The sequence below is a fragment of the Gracilinanus agilis genome, chromosome 2 (assembly GCF_016433145.1).
Source record: "Gracilinanus agilis isolate LMUSP501 chromosome 2, AgileGrace, whole genome shotgun sequence".
In the NCBI taxonomy this organism is placed as follows: Eukaryota; Metazoa; Chordata; class Mammalia; order Didelphimorphia; family Didelphidae; genus Gracilinanus; species Gracilinanus agilis.
Window position 1 is genome coordinate 594,725,311 of NC_058131.1, and position 17,150 is coordinate 594,742,460.

Genomic DNA, 17,150 nt, shown 5'->3' on the forward strand with positions numbered 1-17,150 from the left:
ACTGGTCTGTCCTCTGCAACTAATAATCCTAGAGAGATTCCAGGAGCAGGTGTATTCAACTCATGATCAGCAGGCTACACATGACCTGCCTAAACCAGATTAAAATGTAATTGGGAAATTTTCAACAAAATCAATACAAATATGATATAGATGATGTTAATTTATTTTTCTAAGTCAACATGCTGCCCACAGATATTCATTTTTATTTGAGCTTAGAACCATTGGCTTAGAATATTGAAATGTTAAGTGTATTTAAATCAGAGAAAAGACTAGGAATTAGGGAGGCTCTTCTAATGGGGCATTTAGGTGGCACAGTTGATAGGGCATCAGGCTTAGAATCAGGAATCCCTGAGTTCAAATTCAGCCTTGGAAATTTCCTAGCTGTATATATTTGGGCAAATCACTTAACCTCTGTTTGTCACTGGAAAAGGAAATGGCAAACCACTACAGCATCTTTGCCAAGAAAGCCTCATGAACAGATACCATTGAAATGACTGACCAACAACAACAAAGCCTTTCAGATCTATGAAAAAGGGAAAAATTTAGGACCAAGCAAGAGATAGAGAACATTTCAAGATGTGAAATGAATAATTTGGATTACATCAAATTAAAAGTTTTTGTACAAACAAAGCCAATGCAACCAAGATTAGAAGGGAAGCGACAAACTGGGAAAAATTTGTAACAAATTTTTCTGATAAAGGTCCAGTTTCTTAAGTATATAAAGAACTAAGTCAAATTTATAAGAATCTAAGTCATTCCCCAATTGATATATGGTCAAAGAATATGAATAGGGAGTTTCAGATGAAGAAATCAAAGCTATCAATATTTATATGAAAAAAATGTTCTAAATTCCTCTTGATTAGAGAAATATAAATTAAAAGAACTCTGAGATACCACCTCATACCTAGCAGAATGGCCAATATGACAGTAAAGGAAAATAATAAATGTTGGAGGGAATGTGTCAAAATTCGGACATTAATGCATTGCTGGCAGAGGTGTGAATTCATCCAACCATTCTGGACGGCAATTTGGAATTAGGCCCAAAGGACTATAAAGGAATGCATACCTTTTGATCCAGCAATACCACTACTAGATCTGTACCCCAAAGATATTTTAAAAAATGAGAAAGGATCTGTTTGTACAAAAATATTTATAGCTGTACTTTTTGTGGTCCATCCCTTAATGGGGGAATGGATGAACAAATTGTGGTATATGATGGTGATGGAATACTATTGTGCTATAAGGAATGATAAGCAGGATGATTTCAGAAGAACTGGAAAGACCTACATGAACTGATGCAGAGTGAAATAAGCAGAACCACGAGCACATTACACACAGTAACTAAAATATCATGGGACAATCAAATGTAATAGACTTTGCTACTAACAGCAATAGAATAATCCAGGACAATTCTGAGGGATTTATGAAAAAGAATGTAATCCACCTCCAAAGAAATAACTGCTGGAGTAGAAATGCAGAAGAAAACATATGATTTATCACTTATTTATTTGGGTATATGATTTGGGATTTTGATTTGATAAGATTATTCACTTACAAAAATGAAAAATATGGAAATATGTTTTAAGTGATAATACATGTATAAAGTAGTTGAATTACTTGTCAACTCCAAGAGGAGGGAGGGAAAAGGGGAGGAAGATGAGACGAATCATATAATTTTGGAAAACTTATGTGTAAATTTGTTATTGGAATAAAATAAAGATAAAAATCTAAAAAAAACCAAAACAAATATCATTCTTTGAGTTCTGAGAAAGAGTATCATCGAACCAAGAAAGGGCATTATTTGGCCATGGCTAAGTGGCTATGCAACACATTTTTCCCTAGTCAAAAATATGTTTATAAATTTCTGCATTTGGACAATGGTGTCGGTTGGTCGCCTCCTTCACTATTTGAGTAAGGAAGGAATGAGCATGGATAGTGCTAGCCCAAGAAGCCCCTCTTTAATTGATTAAGATGACGTAGAGCCTGAGAGAAGCTATTTCCAGAGGATCCCACAACAAATAATTCAATACAAAATTCAGACGGTAGGAGAGGCTGAGTATTGGCCACCAATTAAATCCTTCCTCCAACAGTCAAACTAAAGTGAAGTTGACATCAATTGGAAAATAATATCCCAAATGAGTCTCTGCATGACTACAGACCCCTCTGATAATCTAATGAAGGTTGTGGATATTGTATAAAAATAACATTTTTAAATGAAAAAAATTAAATGTAAAGGATTACAAAGGAAATCAATTATACTAAGTTACCAAAGTATTTTTTTGAAATTGATCCTAGGTCAAAATTCTCTATTACAAAAGACTACCACACCAGCATAATGAGAGTTATCTAAACTTCCATTAGAAAACCTGTTAGTTTTACATTCATACTGAATTGGATAAAGAGAAATAAAGGACCTGTAAATTTATGCTAAATTGTTCATGTGAATGAAACTGATTTCATGTTTTTCATTCATGTTTTCATGTTAAAAATTCATTAATTAAAGTTAAAATATTCATGTTAAAAGAAACATGGAGGATTTATGAACTCTAAAATAAATGACTGGGTCATTCATGTTCTACATCTATTTGGAGGCTCTTAAAACAGTTTCTAGGGAAATCATACTATGCATAGGGTAAAATGGTTGTCTGTTAAGATCAATCAGAGAAAAATACATAATTTCTGCTCTTAACTATAAAGATAACAACATGATGAAATATATTTTGAGACAGAGAAATGGTCCTGAAAGGCAGAACAAAAGCTGACTTGATCAGATAAAACTGTCCTGCTCTCTACCCTCCATCCCCATCTTCATACTGGTGCCCTAACACTCCTTTTCAATTACTTTTTATGTACCTGCCATCCCTCCTAATAAAATGTAAACTCCTTGAGGGTTGGGAATGTTTCAGTTTTGTCTGTGGATCTCTCACTATCTGGTACCAGAGAAAGAACTTAAAAAATGCCAATAGATAAGTAGATTAGTAGCAACCAAAAAGTTCATGAGGAATCTAGATGTTTACATTTCTTGGATCCTTGTGCACTTCGCAGAATTTTAAGGAAAAGGTGTCTTAGCAGCAAAAGAGGTCCCTTTTTCCCTTCCTCATCCTCCCCCTTCTGAAAATAATTCACTGAAAATTATAGAATGGATGATCAGAGTTCTGGAAAATTCCTTATCTAACAGAGGGAACACATCAATCAAAATATACATTTATCATATATGGTTCAACCAATTCTGGTCTTATCTAGTGAGAATTTAATCTACCATGAAAAAGTTTCAATAAACCATGTATCAGAGAACATTTCACAGGGCATGCCTAAAGTCTGCCCTGTGGCTTTAGATTCATTATTTTGATTCTACTCTAATGTAATTCAAAGTTTATATGACTTAAAGATTGTTGTTTTTTAAATAAAAGATCTTTTCCAGATTATTTCATCCTTCATAGCAAGCGTTGAACTTTTCATTGCCAACTTACTTTGATAGGCTATGATTTTCACAATTACTAATTTTTCATTTTCTTTGGTCAAAGAATTTAAACTTAAAGGTACTCCTATCCAAAACTTAGAGCAAAGAGATGTGATATATATTAATTTTATTAGTTTGATCAAGATGTAAGTGTAATTTACAAAACTAGAGATGGGCATATATTTGTTAGCTCCAATAGCTACAATATAAGTACTAGACAATCCCCTAGTACATAGGAGACTACATTCAATGGAAGAAAAAAAGGAGGAATTGTGAAACTACTTAACTGTCTGTGCGCGTGTTTGTTTTATTAGAGTTCTGCAAGTGACCAAAATCATTCAAATTGCCTCCATTTGACTTGTTTTGTGCATTTTTCTTAATACACACAGAATGGTAATGAATCATCGTGTGTGAAACAGCTAGATTGTTGAGCATAGTTCAACTAATTCCTAAGAAGTATAGAACACTGAAAATAGAGAAGAGTATATGAAATTTTTAAAAAATATCCACTGTTTTTGTACAACAGCATTATAAATGCCAGGACAGAAGATAATAACAAAAATAAACTTGTTTTCTATGATGCCAACTGCTAAGAATTAAATCACATAAACCTTTCATTTTGAGTTGGAGTATGAAGGCAGCTGCGGGGACTGAGAATGGGGTTCAGTGATTTATGAGTTATATTTCTTGGTGAGTAGGTCGTGGAAGTTTAATATAATGGCTAAAGCAAAATATTCTAAAGGAGACCAAATTTCACACAGAAGAGGTCATCAAGTATTACTACACTCAAAAACAAATCTGGATTTATGTCTTTGTTTCCTTTTCTTGATTAATAATGACCCACCGAAAATGAAAGGATGAAAAGAAAAAGGTATGTTGCAGAACCATCCACCAAAATGTTTTATCATTCTTACCTATATACAAGGAAGAATCTTTCCTTCTCACATGGTCATCGATGTAGGAGACTCCCAAAGGTTGCACAGGGGTAGCACCAATCCCCAGTAGGACCTGTGCACCAATGAGAAGCAAGTACATCATGTTGGTGGAAGTCCTATTCCTGCAGATTAGCTCCAGATCTGGTCTCTTGTTGCTGGTGGATCCATTGGCAGCACACACATCCCGTCCTTTGGCTCCCCACCGGATCTCTCCAGCCTCATATTTATATTGATGGGTCAAGAACTCAGGCAGTGCAGAAAGCAAAGCTCCTAAGGCCATGACTATCCCACCACAGCCTATTAAACGTGGCCTGTGTCCCCTTGCTCCGAAGTAGCTCACAAAGAGGATAAGGGCCAAGTTACCAATCTCAAAGCTGCTAGCAATTACACCAACATCAGCACTCTGCAGGTTAAATCTCCGCTCCAGAGTAGTTAAGACACTGACCTGTAGAAAAAGAAAAAATGAAAGAAAGAAAGAAATGTGTTGACAAAAAGGAATAATCATTGTTGCCTCATAGCTTAGTTCCCCACTTGTGTTGGCTCATCTGGCTTTCTTCTATTATTCCAAGATTTCAATAAGGCACAATTTGTGCAAACTGGTTTGAAACAAGATAATTGGTTTAAAACAAAATTCTTATTTAGTATTAGGAGGCTAAAATGGTTTCAGAGGAGTCCACTTTTCTGATACAATGGAATTCTACTTTTCCTTGGGATCGACTTTATTCCTGATAATTTCTATTCTATTCCTGAAGCTTCTTCTCCTGTGTTCCTTTCAGTGATCACTAAGTTGTTAATTTCCTCCAAACCTGGGGATATCTCTAACTTCATTCTATAAATAAAATTTCAGAGTTTGAAGATCCCTCAAAGGTCCTCTAGTCCAATTAATTTTTTTTAAACCCTTGTACTTCGGTGTATTGTCTCATAGGTGGAAGATTGGTAAGGGTGGGCAATGGGGGTCAAGTGACTTGCCCAGTGTCACACAGCTGGGAAGTGGCTGAGGCCGGGTTTGAACCTAGGACCTCCTGTCTCTAGGCCTGACTCTCACTCCTCTGAGCTACCCAGCTGCCCAGAGTCCAATTAATTTTTAAAAGAGAACACCACATACAAAGTTCCTGAAAATGATGACAATGATAATGATGATATATCAGATGATATATAGATGATATATCTAATAAATCAGGTGTTTCAGGCTTGTGTCATCTCTCAGTTTTGTAAGCATGATATCTATGTCTTTGTACAAGTTAAGAGTCATGGGATTTCAGTTTGACATGAATTCAATATTAGAACTCTTAATGGTATGTGTATGCTGCTGCTGCTGCTGCTGCTCCTCCTCCTCCTCCTTCTTCTTCTTCTCTGTCTCCTTCTCCTTCTCCTTCTCCTCTTCCTTTTTCTCCTCTTACTTCTTCTTCTCCTCCATCTTCTTAATCCTTTTCATTCTTCTTCATCCTTCATCTTTCTCCCTTTTTGACCATAATGCAGACTGAGCAAATTCCTATTTTATTATATCATTAGGCAGAGTTCCCAAAAGAGGTGGACTATTGCTACTTCCTCCTTCTGGAAAAGAGCCTGAAGCATAGGTTATGCTAAATATCACTGAGCAGAACTCCTTGGTCTTTTACAGAAATAACATTCTATCATTCTAAGATACTGAATCTTTGATTAGCATCTGCATCAATATGACAGTACCAGAACACTATTATTAGTTAAGATATTAATAGCTGAATTTAAATAATACTTTTAAGGTTTATGAATTATTTTATGCTTTTTTCTCATTTTATTCTTGAAAACATTGTGAAGTAAGTGTTATAGGTATTATTCCCATTTTACAGACGAGGAAATTGAGGTTCAAAGAGGTAAAGTAACTTACCTCTGTAAACTAGTGAGGAATCAAAGACAGAATTCAAACCCAGGTCTCTCGACATTAAGGCTAGTGCTTTTCTGATGCCCATTCATTTTTATACCCACAAATTCACAATTTGCTTGAATTTCCCCAATGATGAAATGAAATGAATGATTCCCATTAATTATGTACCTTACATATATGAAGATTTAAGCAAAGGATATTAACATGATCTGGAATTATACAAATTTCATGTATATATAAATCACACGTGCATGAATATTTATGTATGAAGCAATACGACGCAGTGACTAAGGAACTAAGGACTGGCCCTGGAGTCAGGAAGACCTGGGTTCAAGTCCCACCTCTAATACATACAGGGTGTGTGATGCTGGGCAAGTCACTTGACTTTTCAGCATTCTACGCCAGTGGTATCACACTCAAATGGAAACAGGGGCCACTAAACTTTATTTAAGTAGTCTTGTTAGCCACATGTTGACAGAAAGCCATACATTAATGTGATCTATACTCTTTTGCATTTTTATTATTTTGTTAAATATTTCTCATTTACATTTTAATCAGGTCCTGGATACATCTTTGCTGAAGTCTGCAGTGTGTTTCACAACTCTGTTTTAAATAATTCTTTAAGAGTAAATTGGAAAGATTATGCTGACCTTCATTGGTAAAGGGAACTTCTTCACCTAGGAGTCCCCTAAACCATGAAAAGAAATCATGTCCACTCCATAGCCATATACACATAAATACATGTACACATACACATACAAAACACATGTCACATATATATTTTGTCACTGAAGAGTAACTGACCAATGTCTTGGCCATATTTCAAACTCACAGACTAACAGATTTAATCAATTGTATTAATGACACATATTAATAGGTGTCATATATGTATCTCTCTATATAGAAATAGATAGATAGATAGATAGATAGATAGATAGATAGATAGATAGATAGATAGATAGATGGATGGATGGATGGATGGATGGAGAGGCAGGTGAGAGGTAGGTAGACAAATAATAGAAAGTCACTTGGATAGAGCTCTCTAATTAGCACATTGTTTGTCTAGTAAAGACTACCCAATGACAACAAAGGTCTGTGGGACACAGAATATATATTTAACTTATGGTTTTCTATATTTGTCTCTATTTGTACTCCTTCTTTAACTGAACCAAGTCCAACTGACTTTACACTGAAGCAAAATTATTCTTAAAAATTCAGTCTCCTTTGAAGTCAGGCAGGGGTTGGGGGAGCTGAGGTTGGCAGGTTATCATAATTAAAACAGTTCAAGTGTCTTAAAAGGACAATTTTTTCTGATGGTTATTGGCAAGTGAAATCCTAAGTTGTAACCCAAGTCTCCTTATTGCTTTTATTATAATGTTTTGTGACAAATTATAGAGAATCCATTTGAAATAGAATACCCTCTCTCCTTTGGCAGGTGTGCTCAAATATAAAATAACTTGTAGGTGTGCACATTTATGACAACAGATAAAGGTGATAGCTGTGGTAGTCATAAAATCTGTAGGTAATGGTGAGGATACATAATCAGTTAATGGAGACAGATAGGTAGGGGGATGGGGAAAGAGAGAAATGGAGGAGGGGAGGGAAAGAGGAGTGGAGGAGAAAGAAAAAGAATATGAGATGGAGAGGGAGGAAGGAGGAGACAGACAGACAGAAAGACAGACAGACAGTCAGAGAAGAGAGAGAGAGAGAAAGAGAAAGATAGACAGAGAGACAGAGAGAGACAGAGAGAGAGAAAACATTTGGGTTATGAGAATGTTGCCTCTATTCCACAACTCACTGTAGCAATGAAAAAATGGTACTCAAAACATCTGATCCGGGACAGTTCTGAGAGACTTATGAGAAAGAAAGCTATCCACATTGAGAGGAAGAACTGTGGGAGTAGAAACACAGAAGGAAAACAACTACTTGATCACATGGGTTGATGCAGATATTATTGGGGATGTAGACTCTAAACGACCACCCCAGTGCAACAATCAATAATATGGAAATAGGGCTTCATCAATGACGCATGTAAAATCCAGTGGAAATGCGTGTTGGCTGGGGGGGAGGGGAGAGAAAGAACATGAATCATGTAACCATGGAAAATTTTTCTAAAAAATTTAAAAAAAAGTAAAGTAGAAAAAAAATCTGTCCTTTGTCTTATTGTTTTTCCTTAGGCCCACTGCATGCTTCTTACAAAGTTGCTTTACAAATGATTAAGCTAAGCAAATATTCTGTGGAAATGCTTTATGGATTAATTAAGGGTTGAAATACTAACTAAAAAAGACAGTTTTGAGATGGATCTATTAAGTTTACATGGTGCAATAAAATCGACTTCTGGGTTTTATGTGATAAGGAAAGCACCAGTCACAGCCAAGATGCTTGTAGAATGCAACTCTTAAGTTATTAGGAAACACAAGAGATTAAAAAAAGAAGTACTGATAAATGGGAGAAAATGAAAAGTGTCTCAGAAAAAAAAGGCAGTAATGACCACTGGAAGTGGCTATGAGGTTATCAGAGAAGCTCTTTCTTAAGAAAGGCTTAAAATGTTTTGAATTGTTTTGCATATATAATGCATATCATATTGCTTGCTTTCTCAATGAGTGGGGATAGGACTGGAGGGAAAGACAATTTGGAACTCAAAATTATAAAATGAGTGTTAAAAATAAATAAATAACAAATTAGAATGGGGAAAGAGGAAAGATTTAACAAAGAGACAGACACAGAAAGAGACAAAGAGAAAAAAGAAATAGTAAAGAAAGAAAGGAAGGACTAAGGGATAGAAGGAAGGAAGCAAGGAAAGAAGGAAAGGGGAAGGGAGAAAAATGTCTCAATTTCAATAAAAATATCCACATAATTCTAGCTTCAGAACTTCTATTTATTTTCAGATTTAAAGTATTTCCTACATGTCCTCCAGGATGATTTATTAATATTTTGTCCAGTCTCACATCGGTCACTCTAGTCTGGGAAATCTCTTAATTATTAGAAGAGTAATTCTGCCTGACAAAAAGGATTCATGGTGATCCCTTAGTGGGCTCCATAGCAACTACTGGAGAACTTGAGAATGTAATCTTATGATGGAAGATAAGCCTTCTTAGGAAAACAATCTGGGCAAATCCCTACAATTAGACATAGCATTTGAAGGAAACCTATCAGGTGTGACTGACTGTCATAGAAGAATAACTTGTTAGAACTAGCCAGGGCCTCAAATTCTATAGAGTTCAATCACTTCATTATACACAGGAGAGGAAAATAAGTCTCAAATTGATGAAAGCCTAAGATAAGAACATCTAGTGAGTGACAGCCCAGAAGAAGCATCCTGATTCTTAGCCTAATGCTCTTTCTCCAATGAATTCTTGTGTCCTGCCCATTTTAAAAGTGTGTAATCTCATGCTCAAGCATGCTTAGTAGAAGCTAGTCTTGATGCAGGACTAAAACTGGAGTTCTTAATTTCAAAGTTTTGACTTGAGAAAACTGAAATTACAGCATATACACACTGTCATTTACTATATCAAAAGCGTAGGGGCCCAGACAGTAGCAAGCTTTGAACTTATCACCTGTGTCAGTGAAGATCATGAAGTAAGGAAAGAGTTTTGTTCTGTGATAGAATTTCGGTATTTGGAAGGGAATCTCTATTTACATTCCAGGGGTTCTTAATTTGGGGTTCATGATTCTGTTTTAAAAAATGTATTTTGATGACTAAATTAAATATGATAGGTTTTTTTGAGAATTATACTTTATTTTATGAATTTAAAAACATTTTGAGAACAAGTTAATAGGCTTTATCAGCATGCCAAAGGGGAAGGTGAAACAAAAAAGGTTAAGAACTCCTGATCCAGTCCCACTCTTCTCTGAACATGAACCCCCTGGAAAATACAGCTGAAAAGTGTCCAATTATCAGTGAGGGGAAGCACCGTACCTTCTGAGTCAGTCCATCCCACATTTGAACAAATTTTATTGTTAGGAAGTTTTCCCTTGCATGAATCTAAATTGGCATCTCTTCAACTTCAAACTATTGCTTCTATTTCTGCACAAGTAGAACAAATCTAATCTCTCTTCCTCATGGCAGCTCTTCAAATATTTGAAAATAGCTCTCATGTCCCCTGTCTCAATTATTTTACCAGTTAAACATTTCTATCCCTTCAAATGATACTTATATAGTATGTTCTTAATCCTTTTTCACCATCTTGGTCACCTTCATCTGGAGGTGCTCCAGTTCTTCTATGTTCTTTAAATAACTTGGTACTCAGATTTACTCAAAGTATTCTAACTATTGTCTGAAAAAGGGAGAATAGAGTGAAATTTCACTCATCTTCTAAACATCTTAATGAAGCTTAGAATAATATTAGGTTCCTCCCTCCCTCCCTCCTATCTTCCTTCCTTCCTTCCTTCCTTCCTTCCTTCCTTCCTTCCTTCCTTCCTTCCTTCCTTCTTTCCTTCCTTCCTTCCTTCCTTCCTTCCTTCCTTCCTTCCTTCCTTCCATCCTTCTTTTCTTTCTCTTTCTTCCTTCCTTCTTGTCTTCCTTCTTTCCTTCCTCTCTTCCTTCCTCCCTTCCTCTCTTTTTCTTTCCTTCTTTCTTTCTTCATTTAGACCAGCATTCTTCCCAGCAAGAGGGAGTGCCTAAGTGAGCTGACATTTGAACGAATCCTGGCACTCTCACTTCAAAAATCCAGCCTTCTTTCTTCTGCATCCCTTAGATCTTTTATCATTTTTTAAAAAGTTTCATTGAGTTGTTTTTTTTTTAAGACAAGTATTTACAGATTACCCTACCATGTGAGAACTTTCTTGTAACAAAGTAAAAGAATTAAACAAAACTAACAATGTAATGAAAGGCATTTAACATTCCAAACCTGTAGCACCAGCACCCCCCCCAAAAAGAATAACAAATTCTTTGTAATGAATATGCATAGTCAAAAATTCATTCAAAATATCAACTCTGTCAGGAGGTAGATAGTACATTTATCATTTGTCCTCTGGAATCTTTTTCATAGGAACTGCTGTCTTTTCAAGCTTTCCTTCCCTCCTAACCCCAACATTTTGTACTTGTGACGTCAATCTATGGAACTCAAGTACAATACTCTATTTTTAACTCTATTAATTATAATCTAACTAGATTTAATCTAACATTCCAGTCCCTCAAGATGTTTTTGTGGATTCTTATAATGCCATCCAACATGTTAACTATCCCTCCCAGCTTCATATCACCTACTATTTTATTTCTTTGTTTTTCTAAAATCCTCATCTTCTGTCTTAGAATCAATAGTAAGTACTGGTTTCAAGGCAGAAGAGTGGTAAGGGCTAGGCAATTGGAGTTGAGTAATTTGCCCAGAGTCACATTGGTAGGGAGTGTCTGAAGCTAGATTTGAAGCCAGATCCTCCCACCTTCAGGCTTGGCACTCTGTCTACTGACCCACCTACTTGTCCCTTATCTATTAATTAAATAATCATACTAACTATGCCTTTATCCAAGTAAATGGCAAAACTCTGAAACCTTATAGGACCAAGCATGGATTCCTGGGCATTCCACTGGAGACTTTCTTCAAAAGTCAATATTAAATTATTAATGAATTTCACCTTAGTCTGACCATTGAACCTATTCTGAACCTACCTAAGTATATGGTATTTATCCTACATTACTCTTTCTTTTCTACATACTAGTATGAGAAACTTTATCAAAGTCTTTGTAAAGATCAAACAAAACAAACAAAACCTGTCTCTTCACCTGATCTTTCAGCCTAGTAACTAATTCAAAAACAAAAAATGAAATGAGGTTAAGTTAATCTGGTATCACCTATTCTTTGGGGAGCTATATTCTTTTCAAGATTACATTTCCCCCCCATATGTCCAATGATCTCTTTTTCCAACTAACTGTCAACAATTCCTTTAATAATATATCCTAGAATTTTGTTTGGAATTGAAGTCAAACTCATTTCCTTTTTTCTTTTTTGAAACTTGGGAATTTGCTCTTCTCAAACTCTGTAGCGCCCCTCTTGTTTTGTAACCATTCTTCAAAGATTATTATTTTTATTTGATAATATTGTATTTTCCCCAACTACATGTAAAAGCAATTTTTTAACTTTTTTTAGAAAATTGTTGAGTCCCAAATCTCTCCTTCCCTCCCATCACTAAGAAGGTAAGCAATATAATATTTTATATATCCAATCATGTAAAACATTTTTCAATATTAATCCGTTTTCTTTTTCTTTGCTACCTTACACAGTTCTTTATTTAATGAAGAATACTTTATTCACTTTTGAACATTGTACATATTTCTAGATTCATATTCCAATCATCTCACCAAAATTTGGTGTCATGTATGAGATCTAATTTGCTCCCAAACTCAGATTTTTAGTTTAGATTATTCATTACACATACCATATTGTTATGTTGATAATAATGCATCTGTGTGTAAGTATTTGATTGCATAGGTTTTATTGTTTAGAGAAGTCTAAGCCTACAGGGTTTCTTGCTACCTTTCTTTTAAGTGTGAAAACTAAAGATTACCATTCCCCTTCCCTCCCCAAAAAAGATCTCCTCACTCTCTCCTTGGAAAACTCTAGAGTAAGGTTTTTCCTTTCCTATTCTTTCTTTAAAATGATGGAAGACTATTTCATCTATTTAGTTATTCTAGTCTATTCTTCTTATTTTATAGATGAGAAAACTAAAAGCTGAGGCCCAGACAGGCAAATATTGGCTCCAAATCACACAGCTGACTTAAAGCTTAATGAAGACCTTAGAACCCAAATCCCCCAACTGAAAAAGCGTTCTTTTTATGATATGTTCCCATATCTTTAGTGGTACCCTTGCCAATGAGCAGATGCTGAAAACAAAACAGGAGATGGGGTCCAAATACTAATCTATGGGTCATAACCAAGTGTGGTATGTATAAACTGTTGTCTGATGTTACATGCAAGGATATACTTTTGGGAATGACTGCCCCCTCCCCACATCAGAGTAATAAAATAAAATAAAATAGCAGAGAAATAAAATAAATAAATGAATAAAGCACTTTTGTCTGTGCTTATACCTAATTCCCCAAGTGTTTGGCTGGTAAGGTAATCAGTTTCCAAATGGTAAATTTTAGCATGCTATAAAATGCAATTTTAAATCACATTCAGTAGTATTTATTGGGGGCAATTGTAGCTTTGAGTCTCGTACAGTAAAGAAATGTGACAAGGAAATTTACAAAGGGTAAAAAGTGGCAAACAGTAGAGACAAGAGAATAAATTGTTTTTCATGATAAAAATCAACAATTTTATCAGTGCTAAAATGTAATGCGTATTACTTTGCTCCATATTTTAGGATTTAGTGTGATTTTTAAAAACACTCAGATAGCAACTCCTTAGAATAGGCAATTCAGAACATCAAAGAAATAGCATACAAAAAGCATTAACCTGTGAATTCAAGGACACTATTTTCACATAATGAGATAATATGATAAAAATACAGTGACAGTCCTTTACATAATGATCTTGTTGGGTAAAAGCAGTAAAGAGAAGTAGAGCTATCATTTGCCTTATAAGCCAGGAGAATATTTCAGTATTCCACTAAATATTGTCATAATGTTTCAGGAGAAATTATTTGACCCATGTTATAGCTAAGGCTGGATAGTTTTAAAATTGCATTCTACTGAATGGAGCCCATTAAAAAATGGAAGTTGCATACAAAGCTAACAGACTTCCAACCTCAGAGTTGAATCTCTTCCTTTGCTTAATTTCATTGGTCTTTGGAGAGCCAATACTGAAAGGTAAAATCTAGTATGTATACTCAACTAACCCTTCCCCATTTAGTTTATATAGTTCATTATTTAATGAAGACGACCCTCATTCACTTTTGAACACAGTATACCTTTCTATATTCATATTCCTGTCATCTCACCAAATCTTAGTGTCATATGTAAGATCTAATTTGCTTAAAGATCTCTAATATATCTTGCACATTATCCATATTTTATGAATTTGTGTATGTATAAATTCACACATATACATACACACATATATATACAGTAGTTGCAAATAAACAGCAAATAATCTTCTGCAGACTACATAGTAATTGCAAATATATATTATTAATAGCATACAGACTAGTAATTGCAAATATAGAACTTCATGAGTCTGTGATTTCTGTGGTTTGAAATCACCTTTCACCCTTTTACCAATAGAGATTGCAATTAAAATTTAGCATATCTTCTTGGAGAGGTAGTTTAAAAAATCATCATCCTATAGTTATATTGGAATTTAGCCTCTCTGACTTTACTAATCTGGTCTCAGGTGACACATCTTGGACCACCTTAGAAGAGGCATTGCTTCTAGGAATAAGGAGGTGACAACATATGAATTCCTCATCTCTCATCAAACCACATCTCAAATATCATGTTCGATTCTGGGCATCATATTTTGAAAGGATATTGATAAGCTGTAGTATCCAGATGAAAGCAACCAGAATGATAAAGGACCTCAGTGAGAGATGATGAACTTCAAATGTAGAATGAGACATGTATTTTTGAATCTTGTTCTTGCCCTAAGTTTGTGTTGTTGGACTATGAATATTTTTAGGAGAATTTTCACTTTATTTTTAAAAACCATTCACTGAGGGAGACAATAGGATGGAGACATAATATGTTGTAAAAATTAATTGTTTTTAAAAGGCTACCTGTGAAACAGGTATTAGACTGTTTTGTTTGGGTCCAGAGAGCAGAATTAGAGCAAGAAATAGAAGTAGCAGATGTAGATTTAGTCTAGAGGTAAAAAATAAAAGAAAGATATACTATATTATATAGAGAACTGTTTAATAGGGAAACAGATTTGAGTCAGGAGGTGATAGTTTCCTCCTCACTGATTAGATATTTTCAAATATATTGTTAAAGGTGTTCTTATTCAAATTGGTCTGGACTGGATGGGCCCATCTAGATTATATTTCTCAAGGTCTGGTCCATGAACAAGAGATATCACTAAAATCAAACCCTGATAGGTTAATCTCATTTCATATGTTGACAGTTATCAGACTAATGGACCAGGAGAACATCGTGCTTTCAACAAGGTATTTAAAAGAGCCATGATTGTGACCTTATCCCTGTGAACTAGAAGGATAGATGTGCCATGGATGATAGTACATTTGTTACTATTTTTGAGTACATTTGGGTATTCATTTTCCTACTGGACAGCTTTCACTATTAGGACATCTTTCTTGACCTCAAGTCTAAATATACTTTTGCTATTTTGACCTCTTGATCCTAATTCTGCTCTCTGTTTACACTGTGATCTCTTGAAAATAACTGACTGACTGACTGGAAAAAAAACAATAATTAATAAATTGATACCAGTCTGGAGAGAGGTGTCCAGTAGAATACTTGAAGGCTCTGTAGAGCCTTTGCCTGGCTCTTAACATTTTTATAAATAACTTGAAAAACAAGTAAACAAATAAAATGAATGAAGATGATTATGTATAAATGATAAATTTATAGTTTAGATGAATAAATAAATAACTGGAATAAATACAGAGATGGTATTTAAAAAACAGATCTGTAGATTGGAAAAAAATCTGGGAACACTGTCTAATATGTTGGATGTCAGAATTTAGATCCAAAAATACTGACATGTCAGAACAACAGACTTAAGCTTTTCATTTCAAACTTAATCAAGATAAATGTAAAAGACTATCAGTGATTTAATAAATCAAGAAAGGGGGGAGAAATAGTAATAGAAAGCAATTTCATATGAAAAAGATGAGAGATTCAATAGATTCAACCAAGTGATATAGCTACCTAAAAAGCTATTTTCATCTTAGACTCATCTTTTTCTTAAAAAACTAATGGGGAAATTTATTTTCCTCTTGCAGTAGGGAATTGGAAATTATATATGTTGAATGAAGAACATAATGTGGTCATCATGCCATTGGGTTTTCCTTAATATTTTTTGTTTGCTATAAGAAAGAAGTCAAGGAAAAGGTGTTAAGAGGAGGTAACTATGCAATTGGCATCAGAGGAACACTATCTGAAATTTAATGTCCAGGAACATTCTTTTACATAATATTGGATAGCCAGGCATGCTCTTTTTTTTTTTTACAGACAATTCAATTTCTGTTACTTTTTGAAATTCTTGCCACGCCAAAGTATGTTGCTGTTCTATTTGTGTAAAGAATTTGTATTCGGAAATAGTTTATGTTTGTATTGTGTACTTGACTTCCTGTATTTTTTTGGGAAGTACAAAAATGGTTTTAACTCATCATATTCTTCAAATTTATCATGTTCTTAATGGCTCTCCAATGTTATCAGGACTCAAAATTGATGAAAATGGTCAATCAACTCCAAACACCCCCCCCAAAACAAACAACAAAACAAAACACACACACAAAAGAACATACAGATTTGCATGTTGTGTATAATATTTGATTTTATCTTTCAGAGTATGTGCTGCATAAGTACAGCTGCTTATGCATATGTAGAACACAGAAGAATTTCACAAATAAAAATGATATCACTGCCTTTTTTCTAGGGATATACTATGAACAAAATGACATGTAGTCAAAAACTTGTCCATTAACTCCTACGCCTATATCTGCTTAATGCTAAGAAACAGTTCCTGATTTAGAGAATAAGGGACATCAAAATTCTCAAGTATAGGCAGAACACTGGCATTCACATTTACGCTCAAGGCAAAATCAGTCTACTTGCCATTCTCTAAACATATCCTGTCTTGCCCTTCTCTATATCTTTGCTCACATATATGCTTTGAAGATTGTCTCCTAAAGTCTTGGATAGTTGAATTCCTCAAATGATCTAGTGTTCTGTTAACAAGCTCTCTTCAACAGCAGTAACTATTTTTTAGTCTTTGGTCTGTGTCCCTTTGCACATGGTAGGTGCCTTTCATATGGAAGGTCTTTAATTACTGTC

General features: G+C 34.8%; 1 protein-coding gene across 1 annotated transcript in view; it reads right to left on the minus strand.

Annotated features, from left to right (window-relative positions):
- Nucleotides 1-5,462, minus strand: part of SLCO3A1 (solute carrier organic anion transporter family member 3A1) — a gene marked incomplete at its 5' end in the record, with an annotated part of 288,197 nt that extends 282,735 nt beyond the window's left edge. Inside the window, 2 exons of the mRNA XM_044660137.1 lie at nt 4,375-4,840; nt 5,451-5,462. Of these exons, the coding sequence (XP_044516072.1) occupies nt 4,375-4,840; nt 5,451-5,462 (478 nt within the window). The remainder of the gene's footprint in view (nt 1-4,374; nt 4,841-5,450) is intronic.
- Nucleotides 5,463-17,150: the final 11,688 nt, after the last annotated feature.